Genomic DNA, 13,771 nt, shown 5'->3' on the forward strand with positions numbered 1-13,771 from the left:
AGGTGAAGAAGAGTAAAGCAGAGTTCTTTATGGCCCACTTTTCTCAACCTTAAGGAGTCTCAAAGAGGCTACAATCTCCTTTCTCTTCATTTACCCCAACAGGCACCAGCGATTGCTGGCAGGGGCTCATAGGAATTGTAGTCCATGGACATCTGGAAGGCCGCAGTTTGACTACCCCTGATCTATGCTATAGTAATTTAGAATGGAACCCACTAGAGAAGAAGGAATTTGTTTATTACGGAATCCTTTCCACATTCCCGGATCTCTTCTGCCTGATTGTTTTTGCTAGTCTTCCCAAATCTTTGAGGCTTCCCTTGACATTGATCCAGCCATGGACTTCTCTCCCCAGTCAATGGTGAATTTTTACTTCAGGCAAGATTTGGGTGGCAACTCAAATTCATTCAAAAAGAAATACGACTCACCTGCCCCGCAGTGTCCAAAATGTCCAAGTAAGCAGGTTCATCATCGATGCGGACTTGAGTTTTATAAGCATCCTCTGTGGAGAGACAAAAGCAAGAACAGTGGTGTCATAGGCAGGATGTGATACATTTGAATTGACCTCCCCCCAGTCCAAAAACTCAGCGTTCTGTCACAAAAACAATGCCTCTATGCAATCTGCAATACTGATGAATTAAGAAATAGAATCTGTTCCTTTTCTAGCCACTGAGTCACACTGCTGACTCATGTTCAATGTATGGTCTACTAAGACTCCTAGATGCTTTTCGCACATGCTACTGCCAAGACAAGTCTCCCCCATCTTATATTGATGTATTTGGTTTTTCCTACCTAAATGCAGAACTTTACATTTGTCCCTATTTAACTTCATTTTGTTCAGTTTAGCCCACTTCTCGAGCCTATCAAGATCATCCTGTATTCTGATTCTGTCTTCTGTTGTGTTTCCTACCCCTCCCAGTTTAGTATCGTCTGCAAATTTAATAAGTATCCCCTCTAATCCCTCATCCAAATCATTTATAAATATGTTGAACAACACAGGTCCCACGACAGATCCTTGGGGTACTCCACTGGTCCCTCTTCTCCAAGAAGATGCTGAACCATTAACAAGTCCCCTCTGGGTATGATTTGTCAACCAGTTATTGATCCAACTGACAGAATTAGGATCCAGACCACATTTTACCAACTTGTCAACAAGAATATCATGTGGAACCTTATCAAAAAAAGCTTTACTGAAATCAGATAAACTATGTCCATGGCATTCCCTTTACCCAGCAAGGTAGTCACTTTCTCAAAAAAAGAGATAAGATTGGTCTGACATGTGTGCTACTCCTCCCAGTTAAAAATGAATGTTTAAAATGAGGGAAAAAATCAAAACCTAAAAAAAAAAGAGGTGGTTCTCTTTTTCTTCACAGGGGTAGCCCACCCCCTTCCCTGCAGCCAAGTGGAAATTAAGCACCGGCTAATATTTGTATAGATTATTTGACTTTGCTGTATATTCCAACCCTTGTCTCATTATTCATATCCCCGTGTTAAGGTTAAATGGAGCTGGAGCATTGACCAATATTTATACTGCAAGCAGGGCTGGAAATTATCTGTGTTGTTTAATTAAACAACAACGCAAGGCAGGCAGTGTGTTTATGGTGACGGATAGGGTGCTTCGGTTGCACAGTCAGCTGTGAGGCAAGGACTGGGGCCAGGAGCATCCAACGTTATGCCCAAGAGAGGCTATTTATCAGCATAAGCATATGGCCAGCCATGTACTAAGATGTGACCCACCAAGACCTCTGCAACTCAGAATCATTCCCTGAGCTGGCTCAGACATGCCATCCTGTCAGGAATTTGGAACGTTGACAAAAATAGAAAATTATCTGCCCTCAGAGCCTGTGTCAGAGGTGGGCATTGGTGGTGGGCACCTGCCAAGGTCATGGGGCTATGGAAGATCTCACCCATTTGCCATCTTGTTACAAATTCAGAACATTCACAAAAATAGAAACATGGTCCAATGCTTGTTACCTTCAAGTCTGTATTGTCTTTCTGATTGACAGCCTCTTCAGGCTATCCAAGATCTCAGGCAGTGGTCTTCCACATCACCTCCTGCCAGATGTTTTCATCTGGAGATGCGAGGGACTGAACCTAGGACCTTCTGCATGCCAAAGTGGATGCTGTACCACTGAGCTACTGCCCCACCAGTGCAATATGGCAGCTTTGGAAGCTCAATAACAAAGGCTAGGAGCATAGAATCTAGAGCAAGGGAAGTGAGTTCCTGCATTGTTCAGGGGTTTGGACTAGATGATCCTGGAGATCCCTTCCAACTCTGTGATTCTATGATTCTAAATTATAATGGCACTCTATTCCATATTGGTTAGACCTCATTTTGGAAAGGATCTTGGCAAGTTGGACCATGTTCAGAGAAGGGCAGCTAAGATGGTTGTGTTGTTGGAATCCAGGCCTTACAAGGAGAGGTTCAGAGTTGTGTCTGTGTGGCTTGGAGAAGAGGAGGGCAAGGGGTGATATGTTAGCTGTGTCACAGTCACCCTCCCAATCTCCTCGGAAGTGTTAACTTAGAGGTTCAACAGGCCTGTGGGTTCTTCACCCCTCCCTAACCCCCACATTCCTTGTTTTTTTCCGTGCCCTCCCTCCTCCATCCCATGTTTTATGACCGGTAGAGACTCTTCCCCTTGCTGCAGAGTTCTTCCTTCCCTCCCTTCAGCCTTGGTTCACATAGCAGGGTGGAAATTTACTGCCATACCGGATGTCTCCTGAATCCATGCCTTTTAGATCAAAAGCCTCCTCTATGAGAACTATTTACTCCGCTTAAACTGCTTCTGGTCAGCTGGACCAGCCTACGGTTCATGACAAGCTGTGCTTCTCTACATAGAATCATAGAGTTGGAAGGGGCCATACAGGCCATCTAGTCCAACCCCCTGCTCAAATCAGGATCAGCCCAAAGCATCCTAAACCATCCAAGAAAAGTGTGCATCCAACCTTTGCTTGAAGACTGCCAGTGAGACATAAAAGGGAGATATGTTAAAAATGGGGCCAACTTGTTCCATGCAGCCTTCGAGACAAGGACTAGGAGCAATCGGTTCAAATGATGGGAAAGGAAGTTCAAGTTAAATATTAGAAAACAATTCCTGATGGAGAGGACTACTTGTAGATGGAATATGTTGCTTTGGAGGGTAGTTGTAGTTGTTGGAAGTTTTGTTAGTAGTTGTTGGAAGTTTTGAGCAGGAGATCAGATGGTAGTAGTTGTTGGAGGAAGTAGTAGTTGTTGGAGGAGGTAGTAGTTGTTGGAAGTTTTGAGGAGGAGATCGGATGGTAGTAGTTGTTGGAAGGTAGTAGTTATTGGAGGAGGTAGTAGTTGTTGGAAGTTTTGAGGAAGAGATCAGATGGTAGTAGTTGTTGGAGGAAGTAGTAGTTGTTGGAGGAGGTAGTAGTTGTTGGAAGTTTTGAGGAGGAGATTGGATGGTAGTAGTTGTTGGACGGTAGTAGTTATTGGAGGAGGTAGTAGTTGTTGGAAGTTTTGAGGAGGAGATTGGATGGTAATAGTTGTTGGACGGTAGTAGTTATTGGAGGAGGTAGTAGTTGTTGGAAGTTTTGAGCAGGAGATCAGATGGTAGTAGTTGTTGGAGGAAGTAGTAGTTGTTGGAGGAGGTAGTAGTTGTTGGAAGTTTTGAGGAGGAGATCGGATGGTAGTAGTTGTTGGAAGGTAGTAGTTATTGGAGGAGGTAGTAGGTGTTGGAAGTTTTGAGGAGGAGATCGGATGGTAGTAGTTGTTAGAAGGTAGTAGTAATTGGAGGAGGTAGTAGTTGTTGGAAGTTTTGAGGAGATCGGATGGTTGTAGTTGTTGGAAGGTAGTAGTTGTTGGAGGAGGAGGTAGTAGTTGTTGGAAGGTTTGAGGAGGAGATCGGATGGTAGTAGTTGTTGGAAGGTAGTAGTTGTTGGAGGAGGTAGTAGTTGTTGGAAGTTTTGAGGAGGCGATTAGATGAGCACCTGTCAGGAGGGTATGTGTTTTAAGTCCCCGAGAAGGTGGGCGCTGGACTACGTAGCCCTTTGTGGTCTCTTCCCCCTCTGTGTGATTTTGAATCTGGAATTCGCCTTCTCAATATGGGGATCGGCCTTTTGCAGAGGAGGAAGTCTGACCTGCTAAACCCCGCGTTCAGCACGTTTCCAAATCCGCCGGAGTTTAGGGATCATTGCTAACACCTCTTACTCTGCATTACAAGAGATGTTGACCATTAAACAAATTGTTCCTCATTACAATTACAGCAACTATATAAATGCAAATCAAGCTTGCCAGGGGAACGGCTGCTCTCTCCGCTGCCTATCTATACGTATTTATTTACTTCTGCAGCTCAACAGCTCAGAAGTTAATTCCTTTTTTCGAAAAGCAAATTGTACCATTGGATATTATATTAAAATTAATTAAGTCCTCAGCATTCAGGAGGTACCACGCGGCTGAAGTGCTGAAGTCTCTGATAAGGAAACAATAGGCATGCAAATCAAGAGCACCAGCCATCTAGCAGCACCCAGAGCGATCGTGAAAATGACTGAGTCGGCTCTCCTTGTAAAACCATCTCTCACGCGGCCTCCGTGGCTCCGCCTTGCGCAGACTCCATTTCTGCAGGCCTTGAACAGGGAGGAGAAGGTTCCCAATGGCGTTTTCCATCCCATTTCATCTGGGACACTTCTGAGCAGAGAAATAATTCCGCTGGCAGGTTGATACAGTGCAGATGCCATGGATTTGGTTGCCTGTGTTGCTGTGGATGAATGACCGGTGATCCACTACGCAGCCGGGAATTACAGCAAAAGGACAGCTACGTTCCTTTGATGGATTCTCCCACTCTCTCCAGGTTTTTTTTGAGCCAGAGAAGGGGGCATGCTCTAGTTCAGGGATTTCCAACCAGGTTCCTGAGGTTCTGCAAGAGCTCCCCAGAGATCATGTTGCCTTTCCCAGAAGTCCGCATGGCCCCTGGCATCACAAGACATCACTGGAGCCCACGTCCCCTGTTGTTCATAGGATCATAGAATCATAGAGTTGGAAGGGGCCATACAGGTCATCTAGTCCAACCCCCTGCTCTACGCAGGATCAGCCCAAAGCATCCTAAAGCAGGATTGCTCTACAGGCCTCATCTCTTTCTCCACAAAGGAAATGGTAAATGATCATTTGATTGGTTGGCTGGCTCCTGCATCTTGCTTCCACACCCACTTCTCCAAAGGGGCCTGTTACCACTTCTGGGGTTCCTCGAAGCCTAAAAAATGGTTCCATGTTTTGACCATGATCAAAAGGTTGAAAAGGGGTGGCAGTCTAGCTAGAGAGGCTGTGGTAAGAAGAAGACGTTTATGTTGGATCCTGACTGGAAATCATCTATCCATCCAGTTATTCATCCATCCATCCATCCATCCATCCATCCATCCATCCATCCATCCATCCATCCATCCATCCATCCAGTTATTCATTCATTAATTCATTCATTAATTCATTCATTAATTCATTCATTCATTCATTCATTCATTCATTCATTCCACTCTATTTCTACTGTGACTTGACACTGGGTAATCAGCAGAGATAAGAAGATTCAAGGAGGGCCTGTGGCTCCCTGCAAGAATTTCTGCTTGGCATTCAGAAGGTCGCAGATTCAATCCCCAACATCTCCAGTTAAAAGGAGCTGGTGGCTGGTGATGTGAAAGAAAAGAAGATGAGTTGTTTTGTATTCCACTTTTTACTACCCAAAGGTGATGGTACCACTGTACTCTGCTCTGGTTCGGCCTCACTTGGAGTCCTGCGTTCAGTTTTGGGCACCCCAGTTGAAGAGGGATGTGGACAAACTGGAGCGTGTCCAGAGGAGGGCAACAAAGATGGTGAGGGGTTTGGAGACCAAGACGGATGAAGAAAGGTTGGGGGAGCTTGGTCTGTTTAGCATGGAGAGGAGATGACTGAGAGGGGATCTGATCGCCATCTTCAAGTATTTAAAAAGGCTGCCATGTAGAGGATGGAGCAAAATTGTTCTCTCTTGCCCCAGAGGGATGGACCAGAATGAATGGGATGAAATTAATTCAAAAGAAATTCCATCTAAACATCCGGAAGAAGTTCCTGACAGAACGGTTTCTCAGTGGAACAGGCTTCCTCGGGAGGTGGTGGGTTCTCCATCTTTGGAGATTCTTAAACAGAGGCTGGATAGCCATCTGACGGAGAGGCTGATTCTGTGAAGGCTCAAGGGGGTGGAAGGTGACAGTGGATGAGCGATAGGTTTGTGAGTGTCCTGTATAGCGGGGGTAGTCAACCTGTGGTCCTCCAGATGTCCATGGACTACAGTTCCCATGAGCCCATGCCATAACATGCTGGCAGGGGTTCATGGGAATTGTAGTCCATGGACATCTGGAGGGCCGCAGTTTGACTACCCCTGCCGGATGCTGACTTTCCCATTAAATACTTTTACTTTTAGCTTCACCCTAAAGCCCAAGAGTGATGTCTTTTGAGTGAATTCGCTGGGTCTCAACTGCTTGGTTCCTGTCATCACCCCACACACCTCCTCCACATTTCTTCTCTGCTGCCCACGCTATGTACCTCCTGGCCAGTCCCTCTCTACGTATGTCCTCTGTTTCTCATCCATCTGCCACCTGCTATCCACTGGAGGAACCTAGGGGAAGGCCGCCAGCCTGCTGGTAGGGGCTCATGGGAATTGTAGTCCATGGACATCTGGAGGACCACAGGTTGACTACCTCTGTCCTTGATGGATCGGGGCCAATATACCTGAAGGATCACCTGTTTCCTTATGAACCCTCCTGACCTCTAGGGTCATCTTGGGGGGCTGTACTTTGGGGGCTCTCACCATCTGACATCAGGCAGGTGACAAACTAGGGAGGGTCACCTGCCCCCTCTGTTGCCCTCTTCCTCCAGTGAACTGGGTTTGATTCCCCACTCCTCCACATGCAACCAGCTGGGTGCCCTTGGGCCAGTCACAGTTGTCTTAGAGCTGTTCACACAGAGCAGTTCTCTCAGAGCTCTGAGGAACAAGCCCCATGAAGACAGGCTGAGGGACTTGGGGATGTTCAGTCTGGAAGAAGAGGAGGTTGAGAGGGGACATGATGGCGCTCTTTAAGGATTTGAAAGGTTGTCACTTAAGAGGATGGCAGGGAGAGGTTCCTGTTGGCGGGAGAGGACCTGCAGTCATGGGTTTAAAGCATGCGTGGAATGTTACTGGGTAAATATTGGGAAGGGGGGAGGAATTTCACAGTCAGAAATGGGATTGGGGTTCCTAAGGAGGTGGTGAGCTCCCCCTCACTGTGGGTCTTCAAACAGTGGCTGGACAGAAACTTCTCATGATTGGTTTAAGCTGATTCTTCACTGAGTAGGGGGGTTCGACTAGATGTCCTCTAGGTACCCTTGCAACTCTATGTTTCTATGATTCTCGCTCAACCCCATCTAGCTCAAATGGTGTCTTCTTCTTCTTCTTCTTCTTCTTCTTCTTCTTCTTCTTCTTCTTCTTCTTCTTCTTCTTCTTCTTCTTCTTCTTCTTCTTCCTCCTTGTTTCAATTCCGCCTTTGAACATATTTGATTTCTGGTTTCAATTTCTTTCAATTATGTGTGTTTCGTGGGGTGGGGTTGATTTTAACAATTTTGAAATGTGTTTATATCACGTACAGTACAAATTGGCCCTTCTGTGGGCCAAAAAGCAGGGTATAAAATCTGTAGAGCAATAAATTCCATGAGGACAGAAGAAGTGTTGCAGGAGAATTCTCAGTCCCATGCCTGTTATAGGGGAGGCATGCGCTGGCCAGACTGACACAAAGAGCCCTGTCCATTAAGAAGCTCGATTGGCATGATTAATGAGGACCCCCAATGATGCGCTTCTCTCCTTCCCTTCCCCAGCATCTTTCGCTTTCTTTAAGCACGTCAGGCATGAGTGATCAACTCTGACGGGGCAATTGTGTTTCCCAGCCAAGAGGGACGGGCTAAGGGCCCCCAAGGAAAGAGACCAATTAACCCGTAACCTTGAAGCAGCTGCATTAGTTGGGAGATGAGGAGGGAGAGAAAGCCACGAAAGGGGAAGAACCAGGCCTGTCTTTGTCAGTCACCGATCTCAAAGTTTGCACATGCAAAAAGTTTATCTACAGAAGGTAAAATGCAGTTTTGGGGAAGGCAGGATTCTCTGATTCGGTCTTTCCTGTTCTAACGCTCGTCTGTAGTGGGTTTCATGAATTTGGAAAGTGTCTGAAGGTAAACAAAAAGGCTTATAGAAGAGTATGTGTGGCTGCTTACATGAACATGGTTACCCATTCAAAGGACTTTCTGCCTTGTTAGTGCTAACCTAATTCAGAACATAATTCAAGATAGGGTAGCCATCTTCATGGGATTCACAAAAAAAACATCAACACAAAAAGGCAAAACAGCAAAAAAATCAAAACAACAAAAGGCAAAACAACAACAACAATAAAAAGCAACAAAAAAAGGAAATTGTTAGCCTCCAAATGGCACCTGGAGATTCTGTCCTATTACAATTGATCTCCATATGATCAAGATCCTTTGGAGAAAATGGCGACTTTGGTGGAAGGTGAGCTCTGTGGAATTAGGATTCTGAGGTCCCTCCCCTCTTTATACTCCACCCTCTTTAGGCTCCATCTCTTAGATCTCCAGGTGGTTCTCAACCCAGAACTCTACCACTGCAGATTGGGGAATCCCTGGTGGCAGTGGCAGCAGTGGCAGTTGCCATATCTACAAGACCCACTCCCAGAACCTTCCACTTCCTCCATGAAACCGATCTTGTGGACTCTTCCTAACAAGGAGACAGAGTCAGGAAATCAGGAACATTCTTTCCACTTCTTCCACTTTCCGTGCTGAGAACCAAAATCATGGAGCGGCTTAGAGCAGCGGACTCCTCCCAGAGCTCTCTTAGCCGTACCTGCCTCACAAGGTGCCTGTCGTGGGAAGAGGAAGGTAAGGTAACTGTGAGCCACTTTGAGTCTCCTTTGTGTAGAGAAAAGTGGGTTATAAAAGACAGCACTTCTCTGCCTTCCTATGGTTGCCAACCTCCAGGCGGAGGCTGGATATCCCCTGGAATTACAACTTTGAATGCAGATTATATAAATTATCTGCCTGCCTGCCTGCCTGCCCACCCACCCACACGCCTGCCTGCCAGTCCATCCATCTACCTACCTACCTACCTACCTACCTACCTACCTACCTACTTAAATCATTTGTCCCCCACCAGTCCCACCAGATAAAATGGTTGCTAAAGGTAAGGCTTAAGGGTGAGATCAGGATCCATATAGGCTTTACCCTGCCCCCCCCCTCATTGGGGGAGGGGGAGCCCTTTTATCTTCAAAGCCAAGCAAAAGGAAACCAATCAGAATTCTGTTTGACGCCTGGGTGTTACCAAGCAGCAAGCCCACTTTTGCTCTCTGTGAACCAATTAAGCAGCTTATGGACTTTTCTAAGGGACTGCCTTTGCCTGTTTCATGTCCCTTGGGTGTGCATCGCGGGGTCGTGAGAGTGGGGATGAGTTGAGGGGCTCATGGCCGATGGGTACTGTCAGTGGGGTGGCAGGACATCAGGCACTGAGGGGGCTGGAAGGAGGACAGGCATTTCTCTGCAGACCTGAACCCCACCTACCTGCTTGCCCCAGGTGAAAAACAGAGCAGGTGTGCCACTGCAAAGACTTAAGGAAGCAGAGTCCATGCAAGGATCAGTCACTGGGAGCCCATTAATAGCATCCTTCTCCCACTGAGCATCTTTCCTGCCTGGTCCAAAGGTCTAAGCCTCTGGGATTCTCTGCATGTTGATATGAAAGATCCCTAGGTGGGTTACTGTCCCACAGGGCCTTCTCTGTTTTCAGAGCCAAAAACCAGAACAACGGCAAATGAAAGGAGCGCTGTTCTTGCCCCCATTCCCTTTCTTCTCCCCCTGCACAAAATCGTGCGTCATTCCTAACATCCACAGTTTGAACCCACTCACCATACAAGCTTTAATAACAATAATTAATCCCGCTAGTGCCGCGTTTCCGCCAGGGCCGAGAGCGTGTCATTCACTTCAAAAGGTGTATGTGAACAAGGCTCCCCCTGGTTAATCGCGGCCGTTTCCTCCCGTGCGTGAGAATAGCAGGTAGCAATTTCATTCCACCGCCAACCCTATGATTTCGCCACTGAGCAGGAGATGAAGGGGTGCAATGATTCACTTACTATCACTGCGGAGAGATCAATTAGAGCCGTGAGTCTGCCTTGCCTTGAGAAGAGCTTCCTGCTTGGGTGGAAAGAAAGGCACTGGAGGATCTTTGCCTTCCCCTCCAAGGCTGGACCAGCCATGAGGGTCAGCAAAGGAACCTGTGAGAATTCAGCCGATTGCCCCAATAAGCAGACAGAAATCTCTTTATTGAGGATACAGCAATGCTAAGACTGAACACCAAGGGACTGTTGCTCCTTAGAATCATAGAATAACAGAGTTGGAAGGGACCTCCTGGGTCATCTAGTCCAACCCCCTGCATCTAGTCCAACCCCCTCAGTGGCAGTCTTCAAGCAAAGGTTGGATACACACTTTTCTTGGATGCTTTAGGATGCTTAGGGCTGATCCTGCGTAGAGCAGGGGGTTGGACTAGATGGCCTGTATGGCCCCTTCCAACTCTATGATTCTATGATTCTATGATTCTACTATACAGCAGGGGTAGTCAACCTGTGGTCTTCCAGACGTTCATGGACTACAATTCCCATGAGCCTCTGCCAGTGTTTGCTGGCAGGGGCTTGTGGGAATTGTAGTCCATGAACATGTGGAGGACCACAGGTTGACTACCCCTATTCTAGAGTACTTGCACTGGCTAAGAATCCCCCATACAGCTTGATTTACCAATGTTTGATGCAAGCAAACACTGTCTACCCACCCACCTCTCCATCCATCCATCCTGAATAGAAATCTGCACATGGGCAAGTTCCTCTAATGTTAGCAGACTGTGCTAAAGCACAGAGCTGTGGCAAAGATGCTCTACTGTGTGAGTTCTGGTCAGAAAAATGACAAACATGGAAGGAAGCCCAGGCAGCACTTTGTCCATCCAATATGTTGTAGGAGATTCATTACTGGATAGAGCAAATTTGAGGGAGAGTACTGTTCTATGCTTAGCTAGATGAGCTTGGTGGATCTATGCTGTGCATTGCGGTGCTAAAGATGGAGGGTTCCCTGTGAAGGGAGGAGGAGTGTTGTAAAAGAAGCAGGAAGTAGACCAGAATTCTGCTAGAATTGTCTACTTCTAATGAGCAGCAGTAGAGGTTCAGAGAGAGACAGGATGATTTAGTGAGCTGACCGGTCTAGCCAGAAATTACATCATAGCCACCTCTGAAGACTGAGAACAAGCGTAATCTGCTTCTCTTCTAACACATCCACCCATCTGCCAACCATTCCATCCCTTCCTCTACTCACCCACCAACCCATAATTCCATCCCTCCACCAATCCATCTGCACATCCACTGACCATTCCATTCATCGATACATCCATCTATCCACCCACCCACCAATCCATCCATCCATTCATCAACTCACCCACTTGACCTCGATCCATCTATCTAACATTCCATCCATCCATCTATCCACCCACCGTTCCATCCCTCCACCCACGGGTCTACTGACCCAATCAACATTTCATCTATCCACCCATCCATCTACCTAACCGCCCAGCAAACCATCCATCCATTCTTCTACCCACCTATCTGTCCACCATCCATTCTTCTACCCACCTACCTGTCCACCACCCATCCTTCTACCCACCCACCATTCCATCCACCCACCAATCCATCCACCCACCCACCCACCCACCCACCCACCTACCCATGTTCCATCTACCTTCCACCATTCCATTCAACTATCCATCTACTCATTAAACATTCCATCCCTCCAGCTGTCCATCTACCCATCCACCAACCATTGTCTGGCAACATTTCCCTCATAGGCCCATCAGCATTCACTAAGCTGAGCTGTGTTTTCTCCGGCCATTACAGAGCAAATTACTGTATTAGAGGCACTGTTTGAAAGCCACCAAGCAAACGTTAGACTGCTTCCAATTGGGGGATAAAGCTGTCCTTGGGAAGTTAGCACAATCTCTGACACATTGAGAAAGCCCCCAAAAGGGGAGATGCAAAAGGTAGAACAGCTATTGGATGTTGGCAAATATAGATTTTGTGCATGGATTAGTGGAAAAATTTTAAGCAATCACATTCGGTGGGCGGGACATAGTGATCAGGTGATTCTGATGGGAATGGGGAGGGCGGGAACACAGCTACTATATCAGAATTAAAACCCACAACCACAGGCTCTGAACTCCGTTTTGCTGAGCCTCCCAGCAGCCTATTCAGGACCAGCACCTGGTGGGAGGGAAGGAGGGAGGGAGGAAGCCAGGTGAGCACCAACAGGTACCATCCCTGCTCTGAGCCCACCCACCTGCCCTAGAATCATAGAATCATAGAATCATAGAGTTGGAAGGGACCTCCTGGGTCATCTAGTTCAACCCCCTGCACTATGCAGGACACTCACAACCCTATTGCTCATCATGCCCTGTAAATCTCCTCGGCATCTCCTCCACCAGCCCACCTGCCCACCCCATGAGCAGATGGTCTCACAGGATGACAGCAAGAATCTTGGGAGATAATTAGGTCCGCAATCTAATTCCTACAAGACTTGAGTACAATAACACCTTAAGACCAGCAAAAGTTTTTTGTGCTACTTCAGACCCACACGGCTACCCACTTGAATCCATCTAATAACTTGTTGGTGTATATATATACACCCACTTCTTTTCAATTTTCAGTGGGATGTGTTGGCTGCTGCTCCTCAGCCAACCATTGCTCTTATTTCATCACATATCTTCACACTGGCCTCTTCCCCTATGAAAGGAAACAGTCCTTTCAATCTTTCTTCAACAGGAAGGATTCTCATGCCCTTAATTGTTTGCTGCTCTCTCCTTCTCCCTCTTTCTTTCTTCCTCTTCCTCCAACCAGCTTGGTGTAGCAGTTAGGAGTGCCAACTTCTATTCTGGCAAGCCGGGTTTGATTCCACGCTCCCCCACATGCAGCCAGCCAGCTTGGGCTCGCCACGGCACTGATAAAGCTGCTCTAACCAAGCAGCGATATCAGGGCTCTCTCAGCCTCACCCACCTCACAGGGTGTGTATTGTGGGGAGAGGAAAGAGACTCCTTCTGAAAGAAAAAAGCAACATATAATAACCAGCTCTTCTTCTTCTTCTCATTTGAATTGTCCTCTCCTTCTGCAATTTCCTTCTGGAGACAAAGTGACCATCTGGTTTGCAAAGTTCCATTCAAGGTGCTGAAATAATACAGTCTGTTCTCATTTAGAATGAGGGTTCCATGGTTCGGTGTGGTTCGACCGCTTTGGCAGTCACCAAAGCCAGAGGTGGCCAGTGATGGAGGGGAAGGGTAGGAATGGTGGTAGTTCACCAGCCAGTGCCCTCATGGAGGCACAGAGCTCTGCACTTTCGTGTGGGTGCTGGGTGGTGTGCCGCCTTTGGTGATGCGCCTCCCCACTGTGCCATGGCTCTGGCCGCCTTGGGCTTTGGTGATTGGTGAAGCGGCCAAATCACGGCAAAGCCCACAACCCTATTTGGAATTTCCAGATCAAGAGAGTCAGAGTTAAGGAAATGTTGACTTAGAACAGTGGTCCCCAACCTTTTTATCACTGGGGACCAGTCAATGCTTGACAATTTTACTGAGGCCCGGGGGGGGGGGTAGTCTTTTGCCGAGGGATGCCACCGCCTGAGCCCCTGCTCCACTTGCTTTCCCGCCGACGCCACTGAATTCCCACCACCCGCTGGGGGGCACTGCAC

At 47.3% G+C, this 13,771-nt stretch overlaps 1 protein-coding gene across 1 annotated transcript in view; it reads right to left on the minus strand.

The window, feature by feature from the left end:
- The window catches only part of RIT2 (Ras like without CAAX 2), a 153,146-nt gene that overhangs the window by 80,977 nt on the left and 58,398 nt on the right, over positions 1-13,771 (minus strand). The window contains exon 3 of the mRNA XM_077346396.1: positions 423-496. Within this exon, the coding sequence (XP_077202511.1) occupies positions 423-496 (74 nt within the window). The remainder of the gene's footprint in view (positions 1-422; positions 497-13,771) is intronic.

The sequence above is a fragment of the Paroedura picta genome, chromosome 7 (genome assembly GCF_049243985.1).
Source record: "Paroedura picta isolate Pp20150507F chromosome 7, Ppicta_v3.0, whole genome shotgun sequence".
Lineage (NCBI taxonomy): Eukaryota > Metazoa > Chordata > Lepidosauria > Squamata > Gekkonidae > Paroedura > Paroedura picta.